Source organism: Protopterus annectens, chromosome 4.part1, assembly GCF_019279795.1.
Source record: "Protopterus annectens isolate FY-2018-M chromosome 4.part1, PAN1.0, whole genome shotgun sequence".
Classification (NCBI taxonomy): Eukaryota; Metazoa; Chordata; order Ceratodontiformes; family Protopteridae; genus Protopterus; species Protopterus annectens.
Window position 1 is genome coordinate 465,814,382 of NC_056734.1, and position 14,762 is coordinate 465,829,143.

Below are 14,762 nucleotides of genomic sequence, written 5' to 3' on the forward strand. Positions count from 1 at the left end.
GTACTAACTCCCTTGCCCAACATTTCCTAGAATTTATAAACTCAAACACCCTGGATCATCTGGTCAACACCCCCACCAGAGGTGACAACATATTGGACCTGGTCATCACCAACATGGGCGACCAGTGTTCCACACCAGAGGTCAGTCCCTAACTGGTTAGATCTGACCATAAACTAATCACTCTGGATATCCACCTACAGTCAAAGAAACCACCATGAAAAACTTTTCAAAAGCAAACTTCACATTACTTAAGACTGATGCGGAAAGTTTCAAAGCCCCCATGCTAAAGGATAATGCTGCCCAAGCTGCAAAATCCTTTACTAATGCACTCTATGGGCACCTACAAGAATGCATGGATTGTGCTATCCCAAGCAAAACCAAGACTCACTCCTTCAAGAAAAGGAAACCAGTCTGGTGGACCCCTGCCATAAACAAGCTATACAACAGAAGGAGGAAACTAGTACAGAAAAGAGTAAAATCCCAAGAAGGTAAGACATCCCTGATCAGTATCAGCAAAAAACTATGATCCCTCATGAAATCATCCAAGGCTAGCTTCAAAAGAAAAATTGCCAAGGACTCCAAAGATAACCACAAGGCATTCTTTAGCTATGTCAAGCATCTAAGTGGCAGTTCTCAGATCTGCTCGGAATTAGTGCAGAATGGAGCAAAATACACTGAACCGACCGATATCGCCAACATCCTGGCAGACAGGTTCATTGCAAACTTCACCCCTTCTCACCCTCAAAAGGGCCCATAACCATACCAGAAGAATGTAGTCCCCCTGAAATCACAGATACTCAGGTTAAAACAGCCCTCTACAAAGCCAAAAGCACAGCATCAATGGGACTGGACAGTGTCCCAGGCTACATCCTACACAAGCTCAAAGATGAACTAGCCACTCACCTAAACACACTGTTCAAACTCAGCTTCTCCACAGGCTATTTGCCCATAGAGTGATGCACAGCAACAGTTATTTCACTCCACAAAAGTGGAGCCACAACAGACCCCGGGAATTATCGCCCTATAAGCCTGACTAGCTTGGTCTGCAAGGCTATGGAGTGCATCATCATGGATCCAATTAACAGAGACACTGGGAACCACCAAACACTGGAAACTACCCAGTTCGGCTTTGTTAAGGGCAGATCATGCCTCTTAAACCTGGTGGACTTCTTTGAGACCATTATCAAGGCTATAGATGAGAGAAAGGTGGTCCACACAGCCTATCTAGACCTCACAAAGGCCTTCAACACCATTCCCCATTCTGGTATTATTATAGACAAGCTCACCAGCCTGAACATAAACCCCTATGTCACGAGATGAGTTGCCAACTGGCTCACGGACAGAACCCACATGATAAGAGTTGTGGGAGCTAGGTTTGACTCCAAACCGGTTAGAAGTGGCATTCCTCAGGGCTCAGTCCTAGGACCCCTCCTGTTTGACGTATACTTCTCAGAGGTACAGGCAAGTGCAGGAGGTCTATGGCTGACCAGGTTCGCAGACAACTGCAAACTAGGGGCTATAATTGACTCTCCAGCTGACACAGACATCCTCCAAGAGGGTCTCACTGAGACAGATACCTGGTGTGAAAACCACGGCCTCAAGCTAAATGCCAAAAAGTGCATAGTCATCCCCTTTGGAAAAAACAAAGTACCGACAAACTACCACATAGGTGATAGCCCCCTAAATATGGAAGACATAATAAGGGATCTGGGGACCCAAGTAGATAGTAATTTCTCCTTTGATAATCACATTGCCAAAGTGGTTAGAAAATCCTTCTATGTGGCCCAACTAATCACAAAAGGGTTTGCATCCAGATCAAAAGAGGTCATTGTGCCCCTCTACACATCACTCATCAGACCCATCATGGAGTACAATGCCCCATTTGGGATGTACCTTACAAGACACCTGCAAAAGCTGGAAAGACCACAGAAATACCTCACCAAGAGGATCACTGGCCTCAAACAGATGCCCTATGCAGTTCGACTGAAGAAACTCCAGCTATACTCTGTTGCATACCGCCTACTCAGAGGTCATCTATGCCTGACATATAAGGCCATGTCCAACTCAGAATTGATGGACATGCTCCATCTAAGGAAAACCATATCCTCTTGAGCCACATGCTCTAGGGATCTAAACCTCACCACAACAATAAATAGGACATGCTGGAGGGATAGATTCCTGTCCCAGAGACTTTCCATGCTCTGGAACAAGATTCCAATCTACATTAGGCAGAGCTCCTCGCTAACACTCTTCAAGAGACACCTTGACGAGTGGATGGGAAATAGAAAGTTTACCCTGGGGATCACTTCAATGGCTCTGCTGGACAGAGACACAGGGAACTAATCTGAAGGGGTGGCGAAAGCCAACACAATTCTGGCCAGGCTTATAAATGCCTTCAGGCAGATAACCTAGTGCCTACTTATGAACCTATAAACCTATGAACCTATGAAATGAAAGAAATATAAATCAGATTAATGAGATGTGGGCAAGTACCATATAATAAACACCGTCAGACATAAAACTGATGAAAGGACAGAGGCACACATGGGAGATGAACTGCTTCTGCTCTGGACTTAGGTTCAACATTCAGCTGTGTGTGACTCAATTTAAAGGCATTTATTGACCTCTTTTGCACTGAATGTTGTTTTGACAGACATTTATTTCAAGAAGGGATACACAGTGGCAGATCTACCATTTACATATATACTGGGGAGCTAACAATAACTGGAAGACTTATGAACTGAAAAAAATTACTACAAAATCTGGCTGGCTGGTGTCATCAACTGCACTGTCTCTTTCACTGTATTGTTACACATTCCATTTATAATGAGTAAAACCTGCTTTATTAAAAACTGTATAATCCTCTTTATCTTTGTTTCATATTAGGCTGGTATCTGGATCGTTAAGCTTACTGCAGTGGCGGTGCTCTTATCATAGGGCTGCCAACTTTCAATTGCAGCTACAAGGACTTCCCAGTGTCACTCTGCAAACTACAAACCTCACACAATTAAATCTTGACTGTTTCAACTTCCTGGTAAACTTTCAAATCTGTCTTTCAAAGTGGTCGCATCCTGAGTCAGGCATATGACTGTAAGACCTGGCCAAAATAGTAAAAGCAGCTTAAAGTAGTAAATGCAAAAAATTACTTTGTAGAGTAAACTGTCTCACCATAACAAGTTAAACTCTACTGAAACACAGTGTGAAAATGTAACTATATATAGTATAACACATCTTTTTTGTGCAAAACAGTATTGTGCCCAGCATGAATGATTTTCTGCACTTCTGTATCGATCTGAAATTATAATTCACCAGATCATATGGACAGCTAGCTTGGTGTATTGCCTTGTTCTGCTAGCAATGCACCGGTATATTGGGAAAAATAGATGTAACTCCTAATAGTTACATATCCAATGAAATGTTTCTTAAAATATACTTAGTAGACACTCAACAATTCACATTTTATCTGATTTTGTTAATTCACTGAAATGTTTACTAAACTAAACAAATTCACCTACAATGATTTTTCCAGGGTGGCAAACTCCCGCACCCATCACGCTGAGATCTTAACACCCCAACCCACCTTACTTAAATATGTTAACTCCATAATCATACAGCAGTGGAGAAAGAGACAATGTTTGATGGAAACAGTCAACAGTCTTGTGCAAATATTGAGACCATTGGGAATAATAGCAGTCTGTGATGGGTTTTTGACAAAACGAATAACGGAATGTAATCAAATGACAATTGCAAAAACAATTTTGTTGAGTATAGTATGATCATTATGTAACTGTTTAATAGAAGAGATTATGTATTTGGTAAATCAGGTTTTCATTCATTATATATTCCTGATGTTTGTTTCTAATCAGTTTTTAAATCATCAGAAAACATGGAACATGCATAACTATTTCTACAAAAGCATTCTCAGCAATATTTATGACCAATAAAGTTCTAAGAGGTATTTTTCTGTGGCAGTTTTACATACCTTTACATGTGTCATTTTCCAAATAGTATCCACTTTTACAATAGCAAGTGAAGCTTCCGATGGAATTGGCGCAGTCTTGGTAACTTAAAGGACACAGATGATTTCCAGCAGCACATTCATCAATGTCTAAAAATAAAGAATATAAAATTCTCATGGCTGTTATCCTGAAGTCTAGTTGCATACATGTAGAGTTACAGTTACCGTTCTTGTGCCTTGTGCACAAACATTGATTACCTTATTCAAACATTGATTACCATATTCAAACATTGATTACCTCATTCTCAAACAATATTTCTCTGTTGTGATATGCTAATCAGCATATCATACCATACGACAACTAGGAAAACTTTAGAAGTCTCAATTCAAGACAAGACTGTAGAATTAGATAATGGTATTACTAACGAAAAATCTGATAGGATAATCCAGATGCCTGAAATTATGCTAGTACGTAGTTACACTTATACTTCATAGGTTCATAGGTTCATACTAGGCTATCTGCCCTAGGGCATTTATAAGCCTAGCCAGAATGTGTTTGGCTTTCGCCACCCATTTTAAATTAATTTTGCTATGCCCTTTTTCGAGGTTAGTATACTGTGCCTCTGTCTAACAGTGACACAGAAGTGATACCCGGGTAAACCTATGATCTCCCATCCACTCATCAAGATTCCTCTTGAAGAGAGTCAATGAGGGACTCTGCCTAACCTGGACTGGGATTTTATTCCAGAGTGAAGGGAGCCTCTAGGTTATGAATCTGTCCCTCCAGCATGTCCTATTTATTTCAGTGCTGAGGTTCAAGTCTCTCGAGCGTAGCTTGATGGGATTTGGATTTTCTGAGGTGCAGCATGTCCATTAATTCCGGGTTGGACATGGCTTTATACGTCAGGCACAGATCGCCTCTGAACAGGCGGTATGCCACTGAGTAGAGCTGGAGTTTCTTTAACCGGGCAGCATATGGCATCTGTTTGAGCCCTTTGATCCTCTTGGTGAGGTACTTTTGGGGTCTTTCCAGTTGCTGCAGGTGTCTGGTAAGGTACATCCCAAAAGGGGCATTGTACTCAATTATGGGCCTGATGAGGGATGAGTAAAGAGGCACAATGACCTCCCCTGATCTAGATGTGAATCCCTTCATGATTAGGTGGGCTATATAAAATGTTTTTCTAACCACTTTGGCCACGTGGTTGTCAAGTGAGAGATTGCTATCAACTTGGGTCCCCAGGTCCCTAATTACTTCTTCTGTACTTAATGGATTACCACCTATGTGGTAATTTGTGGGCACTTTGTTCTACCACATCACTGTTGAATGAAATGAAACTATGGCAAATACATGAAGAGCAGGACCACAGTTTTCTGCAACTGATATTTTATGATATTGTAGTTCATGTTAGTAGGATAAATGTACATGTATTTCATAATTCAGAAACCACTGGATTATGAATTGTTAATAGCTATATGCTGTTCCCTTTCTGCTTATTCCTTTGTTCACTTTTCTCTCATTTTCACATCTGCTGCATTTAATGACAAACTTTATTGAAGAACAAACCCTCAGCATTGATTTCTTCAATATTTTATTACTTCTTGCAAGCCTCTTGAAAAACTGCTGCTAACCTGACCTCTGCAGATTATTTTCACACTATTATTTCTTGGAACTTAATCCTTATTCTATTAACACATTACTGATAGGTCTTTAAATCTGAGATTATTTTCACACGATTATTTCTTGGAACTTAATCCTTATTCTATTAACACATCACTGATAGGTCTTTAAATCTCATTATCTTTATGTGTTCATTGCTACATATGTTAGGTAGTTGCTACAGTGTCTGTAATATTCTGTGGTTATTTGCCTTTTAATACCCTTGGCATATAAAAACCTTCAATGTCCTCTTACTTAGGAGGATGGAACTATCTTCCTAATGTTAATAATACCACATGTTACCTGAAAGTATGAAACTAAAAGATAAAAGAGAAGAACTTTGCAAGATGATTACCTTTAGATTTTACTGTAATAGCATAGAAATGTATTGCCTGTTCTGCATGATCATCTTTCTCCTAAACAAAGCTTCTATTATTCAAATTTTATGATGTAAAAGAAGCTTAACTTTTGGAGTTTAAACCCTGTTCTTTACAACATGGATATGTGACCTTCTTAGACAATAATCCAAGCCTTGGTGACTGTGTATTGCACATTAACAAGAACACAGTTATGCAACTGAATTAACTATACATAACTTTTCATGAGTATGTGATTTTGCTGCTCTGGCAAACATACTAGTCTGCCTGTAATGACAAAACTATTTCACTGATTTTTAAATGGCATACTTCCTTTAACTGGTAATTTATTAATCACTAATCTCCATACAAATCTTGACATACTATTACACCATAATTTTTGTATTTTACAGCTTTAACTTTTTTATTTGCTAGCTCAGCCCAAGAATTAACATAATAATAATATTGTATTATGACATTTTTAAACCACACATTCCTCTTATTTTCTAGTTCATCAATCTTTATGCTCCATAAAAGAATTTTTTCTCTCAATAATGTCTCATTGCTTCATTTAAACATGCTTTTCCTCTTTTGAAAATTTTAACATATCCAAGTGTTGCTTATGTTTGTACTTTAGTAAATTTACTACTAACTTTTCATTTGTATCATTTATCCAAAACAAAATCTTATACAAATTAAAAGAAACAGCAAACAATTATGTTTATTAATCCGAAACCTCCATCTTCCTTGTCCATGTATAAGACTCTCTTCACTGTATTCAACCTTGACCGCTATATAATAAAATACTTGTAGTATTTCTTTTTCATTCCACAAACCAGTGGTAATATGGCAAATCCAAATTGCTTCTAGGAACCACAAGACAAACAAGTAAAATTTGTCAGTTTTATTCAAAGGTTAAGCACTTTCATCCCTGTAAAACTAAGGACTTTATCAGAACCAAACAGCAATGTAACTGCATATATTATACACTACATAATTAATTAATTGACCAGCACAAATTTTGTAAACCTGTAAACCTACAAGATAGTAACTACTAGTACCAATAAATATATAAATTACAACAAAGATTAAATAACATCCTTATAACTTCCTGCCACAAAAGTTAAGAGCACTAGTTATAGATAAATATCCATTTAGCCCTGGTGGATCTAATGCATTAAGCTGTAATTGCCAAATCAGTTCTTTAAATTCAGTGACTGTCTCCAAGGTCTACCCCTTGGTTTCTTATCATCATTCTCAACAAATTATCAGGATACCCCCTATCTAAAAATATTTTTGATAACTTGTTGCATTCTACTGCAAATACAGCATCATCTCTAGTCATTCTGAAAATTCTGACAAATTGCCCCTTAACTAAGAACCTTTTTTGTGATAAAGGGGGTTATTCTGAAAGTGCATGTATGCATTTGAGAAAGTGGGCTTTCGATATACTGGCAATTCATGTTTGCTATTCTTCTTGTAGATGGTCACATCTAAATAGTTAAATGAGTTACCTGTTATGGTATGCATAAAACTAAAATAAGATGCAGTAGAACTAATATAATGAATAAACTCATTTAACCTTTCTAGGGTATCCCTCCATAAAATAAAAACATATCCAAATAACGAGTGTAAAGAGACCAACATTCCACATAATGAAGTTCACAGATGACTGCAAACTAGGAGCCATAATCCAAACCCCTAACAATGTGGACATCCTACAAAAGGGCCTCATGGAGACAGATACCTGGTGTCAAAGACATGGCCTCAAGCTCAATGCTAAAAAGTGCATTGGTAAAAACTCTGCAACCATGAGCTACCACATAGGTGGTAATCTACTTAACACCAAATGTGTGATAAGAGACCTTGGGACACGGGTGGACAGTAGTCTCTCCTTTGATAATCACATCGCCACAATAGTCAGGAAAACCTTCTACGTGGCACACCTCATCAGAAAAGGTTTCTCATCCAGGAAAAAAGAGGTCATTGTTTCCCTCTACTCATCACTCATTAGACCCATTATAGAGTACAACGCCCCTTTTGGTATGTACCTCACAAGACATCTACAACAACTGGAAAGGCTGCAGAAATACCTCACAAAGAGGATTACCGGCCTCAAACAGATGCCCTACGCAGACCGTCTCAAAAAACTCCAGCTTTACTGCATCGCATAGCGCTTACTCAGAGGTGATCTCTACCTAACATACAAAGCTATGTCAAACCCAGAGCTGTTGGACATGCTCCACTTAAAGAAATCCCAATCCCTCCAAGCTACATGGTCTAGGGACCTAAATCTTGTCACTACAATAAACAGAACATGCTGGAGGGATAGATTCCTGTCCCAGAGACTTCCCATACTCTGGAACAAGCTACCTATCTAGATCAAACAACACTCCTCATTAGCATTGTTCAAGAAAAATCTTGATGACTGGATGGGAAATAGGAAGTTCACCCTGGGGATCACCTCTGTGACTCTGCTCGACAGGGGCACAGGACAATAATTTTCTTGGGTGGCGAAAGCCAGGGTACCTTTTTGGCTAGGCTTATATAGGCCCTAGGGCCAATAGCCTAGTACCTACCTATGAACCTACATTATAGCTTACCAGAAATTTTGTAAATTTGTAGTATTTATCTTCTTTGCATTATGCATCTCCTTTCTTTTTTTCTTTTACACTTATCCCTTTAAATTTTTTTCTGTCTCTTACTCTTTTGCCAGTAGGATTTTTTTTACCTTTTACTGTTTTTCGTTGTATATCTTCCTCATCACTTATTTTAGAACCTTCTTTCATATTATCTTTTTATTTAATTTTTCTTTATTCTTATATTTATTTTTACCCTGATCTTGTCCCTATTTCATCTTTATATTTTATTGGGAATCTTCTCTTTGTATGCTGAGGTCACTTTCGTTTACTTCTTCTTCATCCTTTTTTTAGATTACAATCCATCCATAGATGCCTAACTTTCTTCTATTTATAACATTTCAATTCACACATTTTGGATTAGCACCTGTTTCCCCACAGATATAACATTTCCTCTTATCACAATTACTTGTCAAATAATCATCTTTTCTACAAAAAAACATGTTTTTGATTGTCTGCAATATTTTACAACACTGCTGTTACCCTCTACATTTATCATACTAGGGATATAAACAACTTTTTCTTTCTCCATTTCAATACAATATGACAGCCCCATCCCTCAGTCCATAATCCTCTGTTTTCATAGATTTTGCTAATGTCCATAACCTGTTTTATAAAGTTTGCTTAAATGTCTCTTTAAAGTCTCTTTTTCAGCTTCAGTTCAAAACTGAACATGATATTTTCTTTCCTGTTTCTTTGTGAAATGCTTTAAACACATATGAATTCCACGGATCACAGTTCTTTTTCTTCTCATACTCCCCCCAAAATTTTCCAGAAGAGAACTAGTCTCAAAATTAATGCCACAAAATATCTTTATGAATAAGAATAAAAGCACTTACCTCCTGAGCCTTTACTCCCAATGAAACCATTACATTGTCCCAAATGTCATACCTGTGCATTTTTTTTTGTTCTGAATTATCCCCATCAATTTCCTGTGATTGTTGACATTTCCTCTCTTCTGTTCATCTCTCATCACTTTCCCCTGTGGTTTCTTGAACAGTCTTGGCATGTGATTTCTTTATCTACCAATCTTCTTTCAAAACAGCTTCTGATTCTTCTGACTGAATTTTGTCCATAATTACACTCAGTGAAGCATCTTTTCCACTCTCTAGCTTGCTCTCCAATGACAATTCACCTAAAATATCATCCTGCAACTTTTCAAACTGGAGGTGTAATAAAACATCTATCATTGTTTTGAACATTTGCTTCTGATGAAGCAAATAATTTCTGGTGAAACAGAATCTTGTAGAACTTCAAACACTGCACTGGCATTCATCTGTGTGCTATCTGCTATGTTGGATCTCATTGAGTGCTTCCCATCCAGCAGCCATTGTGTTGGGAATGAAGCAAGCACTTTCCTAATAAGTAGGGGTCCTTTATTTTATAAAAAAAAACCTTATTTACAAAACATATATGCAATTTACAATATATACATTATGTACACTTCTGAGTATAGTAAAATAATTAACATTCTTTCCTTTCTTTCAAAATGTAAACTTTATTTTCTTTTATATAACTCCTAATCTTTCTTCCACAACCAAAATCTTATCTTTTTTAACATCATGGTTAAATCCCAGTTTTATTAAACAAAATCTCCTTTACTCTTTGGTTCCAAATCAACCATATCATACAAAACATTTTTATCCATTCTTGTTGTTTACTGTCTGCTTTTTTAAAATATCCATAATCATATCCATTTTTAGTTTATTCACATCTGCAATGCCCTCTAAATACTTCAGATCAACAATGTTTTTCTATAAAGTTGTAATTCTTTTATATCCTAAAATAACATGTTCACTAGTCTCAAGTTCTTTACAATAAAGACATATTCTGTTTTACTTTTATACAGCATATTTGCTTTTAGTGGAAGCTTTTTGTGTAAGTCTCCATAAAGAATTTTGACATTCTACCATGTCCTTACATCTTTCCATCCTTCCTTGTATCACTGCAGTTTTTTCTTTATGCGGCTTCTTTCAAGGATCTACACCAAAATATCTATTTGTTATATTATAGCACCATTTTTCCTCTCATTTTCAGTCTCATTAACTTTTATTTTCCACAGTAAAATGTTATTGTGATAATTATTTATGTCATTACTAGGCAATACAATCTTTCTTTTATAATATGAAGTATACATCCAATCCAGTTTATATTTAAGTCTTATTTTTTGTGATAATAGTGAGGTATCATTATCATTCAAGCATTGTAATACTTTATATAAATGTAATGATGCTGCATAAGCTATAAGATTAATCAAACCTAACCCTCCTTCTTCTCTTTTAACATACAATACACCTGTTTTAACTGGATTTAACCTTGAACCCCAAATAAAGGAAAAAATAATGTCATAAACTTCCTTCTCATATAATATAGGTATACTGAAAAATACTTGCTAAATATGAAATTCTTACTAGAAGAATAGAATTAATTAGTTTTTTAAATGACAATCTAAATGTCTTCCAAAACATTCACATATTTTTCATTGTTTCTATCTTTTCTTTCCATATTCAGTCTGTATTTTTTTCTTTTCCAAAACATATTCCAAGAGCATTTATATTTGTCATATTAAAATGAATGCCCCCTAACATTCCATCAAAGCCTAATCTTTGGCTTTTGTCTTTATTTACATGTAATCCTATCACTTGCAAATGTATTTACATTTTATTTATTTAACATTTTTTGACTGGGAAAGTCAAAGTAGGACTCAGTCTATTTTCAGCAGAGGACTGGGGAGAAATTCTCCAGGCACATGTCTTTGAAATATGGGAGGAAACCCAAAAGAACACATGGAGGACATGCAGACTCTTCACAGAAGCCACCCAGCTGAGAATTGAACCAGAAAACCTCTTTATGTGAGGCAACAATGTTAACCGCCACACCATTGCGCTGCCCAGCCATCAATCCTATAAATAATTTATTACTTTAATTATTTCTACACTATTTTTTGAAACAATTATAACATCATCTGCATATGATAACATAATCAGCATAATTATCTCTTCATTAGGTACGTAACTCATATTCTTAATTTCTCTCTTAACATGTATAGATACCAGATGCATTACTAATGCAAATGTTATACTATTCAGTGGGAATCCCTGTCATATATCCTTTTTGAGCATTGCTTCTTCACTTAACCATCCATTTACTAATGCTGTAACTATATTTAATTTATAAGCTATCATACCTACCCCCCTTTCTTGAGGGTGGCTGCAGTGGTGTAGTGGTTAGCATTGTAGCCTCACAGCAAGAGGTTCACCAGTTCAATTCTCAGCTAGGGCACCTTCTGTTGAGAGTCTGCATCTCCTTTTTGCAGTTATGTGGATTTCTTCCAGGTGCTCCAGTTTCCTCCACATTCCAAAGACATGCAGAAGGTGGAATTAACACTCTAAATTGGCCATAGCTGTGAGTGTGTATGTGTGGTACAAATGAACCACAGTGGCAGGGCTAGCCATCCGTCAGTGTAAACATTAACTTGAGATGACGGCCACTGTTGAAATGACACCCTGACCCCATGTGCAAAATGGGAAAAAGGAGTTTAGGATGGATTGATGGCTACATACCCTTCTTATCTTATCACTTATATTATATGCTTTCAATATCTCTCATAACACATCATGTTGAACTAAGTCAAATGCTTTACTTAAATCACCAAACATAATTTTTACTTGATTATTTCTGCATATAACGTCTACCAACTCTTGACTTATTAAAGCAATTCTTGCACTCTTTTTTCTTTTTATACGATATATATTTCCATTTATAACTTACTTGTTTTATTTTTCATTCTTCCTTGCAGAATTTTGTGAATATTTGATAGTCAGTATTATTTAATACTATAGATCTCCAGTTCTGCATTTCATCTTTATTACCTTTTTTCCATATAAATGTAATTGCTCCTCTACATAATTCTTCATATTGAAATAATTTTAACCATTCATTTAATACCATTACAATTTCTTTTGTAATCTTGTCATATTTTTATACATCCCATATTCTATTACACCTAAACATCCTGCTGATTGCAAATTAACTACCTTTATAATAAATGTTCTAATTCCTCAATCACAGTATTTACTTCCCATCTTCTTATTGTCTTGCACTGAAAAATGATCTATTTTCTATTCCTTGTTAGTTTGTATAATTTGTCCTTTAAATATTTTTATAGAATTTTCTACTATTTGCATAATGTTATTCTATCTTCCATGTACTATGCCTTTTACATCCTTCAGTTTCTCATTTTGCTATTATTTTGTTTACTTAATTTACTCAAATATGGTGCAATTTATTTAGATGTTATAGTTCTTGTTCTTTAATAAAAAAATCCTTCAATTTTCTAAACTTTAAAAATGTCTTATTACTTAACTTCTTATACTTTATTTTGTCTTCCTTTCCTTTCTCCTGCTTCTATGATAAATAACCTGTTTTATATTTTTTGTTTAAAACACAACCACTGTTTTGAAGGGTCCCTATAAAAACCTCTTATCTCTACATGAGCTTCCCATAGCTTTAATACTTTATTTTTCCCTTTCTCATCCATTTAACTCCATCAGTAGTTTTTATTCCCTTTCCTATTTTTATATAGTCATCATTCCCTTTTAATGTAATCCAAATTGCTCAATGGTCCTGTCATCTAAACATCTTCTTCTACTATTAGTAACCCAAATGAAATTAAGACATAATCTATTTCTGTACTTTACTCTCCTCTAAGTCCATGTGCTCTTATTCCAAATCCGCAGTTGTCCATATTTTATAACTAACACTTTTTAACATCATAAGCTTTCTTTTTCTGAAATCTTAAGTTACAATTAAAATCACCTACCAAAACTATTTCCATATTTATAGCAACGTACTGAATTATATTTTTAAAAATATCTTCTCTCTCACTTTTTGTCACTTATGGATAAATAATAATTCTGAAAATGTGTTCTTTCCATCTTTCATCAAGGATGGTGTTCCACCCATTACAACAAATGTAGTATCTAAAATTGTTATTATCTCCTTATACAAAATAACTATCCCTGAAGAAGTCTCTCTCCCTAGATTCCAAGTAACATTTTCCCCACCATACCTCAATTTGGTATATCTCTTCTTTGGTTAAAAATCTAGAATATTCCAAAATAATATAATCACTATTCTGTTGTTTGCACCATTTAATGATGCCTATTTTTCTTACAATTTTTTTTAAACTACTGACATTTATTGCTAAGATTTTACAAGTAGTAATTTCTTCCTATAAATATTATTTATCATCCTTTCCCTTTCTTTTTTTCTTTATTATGCCCTTCTATAATTTTTCTTTTTCTCTCATGTACCATTTTGCCAATGGAATTTATTTTTTGTTTAAATTCCATTTCATGTCTTCGGTGTCACTTAATTCTGACCCATCTTTTTCTACTTTTTTTTTTTTTTACTTCTTCACTCTTAGATATTTGTCTTACTTGTCCTATTTCTGTGGTATTTGTCTGTTCTTACTTACTTTTTCTTCACATTCCATTCCTAAATGTCCCATTTTGTTGCAGTTATAGTATCTTGACTCACAATTCTTTTTACCATGTCCTGTCTTTCCACATATATAAGATTTTTGACACAATTGTTAATTAAATGATCTGTTTCCTCACAAAAACACATTTTTGGCTGTCCCCAATATTTCACCATACCTTTATCCCCTTCCACATGTATTATGCTTGGAATGTGTTCAATCTCTTCATTTTCTATATTCAGTACCATAAGACAATCCTAATCCTGGTCCACAAACATGTCTTATCATATACTTTTGATGGCTCCCTAGCAGATGATCAAAATGCCATTTCTGCGAATACGAAATGATCAACATTTATTGCGCAAACTACGTAAATGCTGAATGTCCAAAACAGTGAAATCCAAAATGTCGAAGTGTTTTGGTTGGCCCATCTGTGGTATAGCTCCGAAAGGTAAATGTGCAATAGGTATAGACATTAGGTAGGGTGTGGGTTAAGGGAAGAGTATAGATAGGTCATGTATGTAAGATTTAGTGTAGTGTTAGAAGTAGGGTTTTGTTAAATGTATTTATGTGTATTATTTATTTTAGGGTATATCTCTGTAGGGGAAGTGTGGGGTAGTTACGGACCTTAGGGTTAGGGAGGGGTTAAGGATAGTGCACAGATAGTTGT

General features: G+C 35.8%; 1 protein-coding gene across 1 annotated transcript in view; it reads right to left on the minus strand.

Moving 5' to 3' along the window:
• Positions 1-14,762, minus strand: part of LOC122801225 (adhesion G protein-coupled receptor E2-like) — a 97,419-nt gene that overhangs the window by 21,635 nt on the left and 61,022 nt on the right. The window contains exon 3 of the mRNA XM_044070778.1: positions 3,983-4,108. Within this exon, the coding sequence (XP_043926713.1) occupies positions 3,983-4,108 (126 nt within the window). The remainder of the gene's footprint in view (positions 1-3,982; positions 4,109-14,762) is intronic.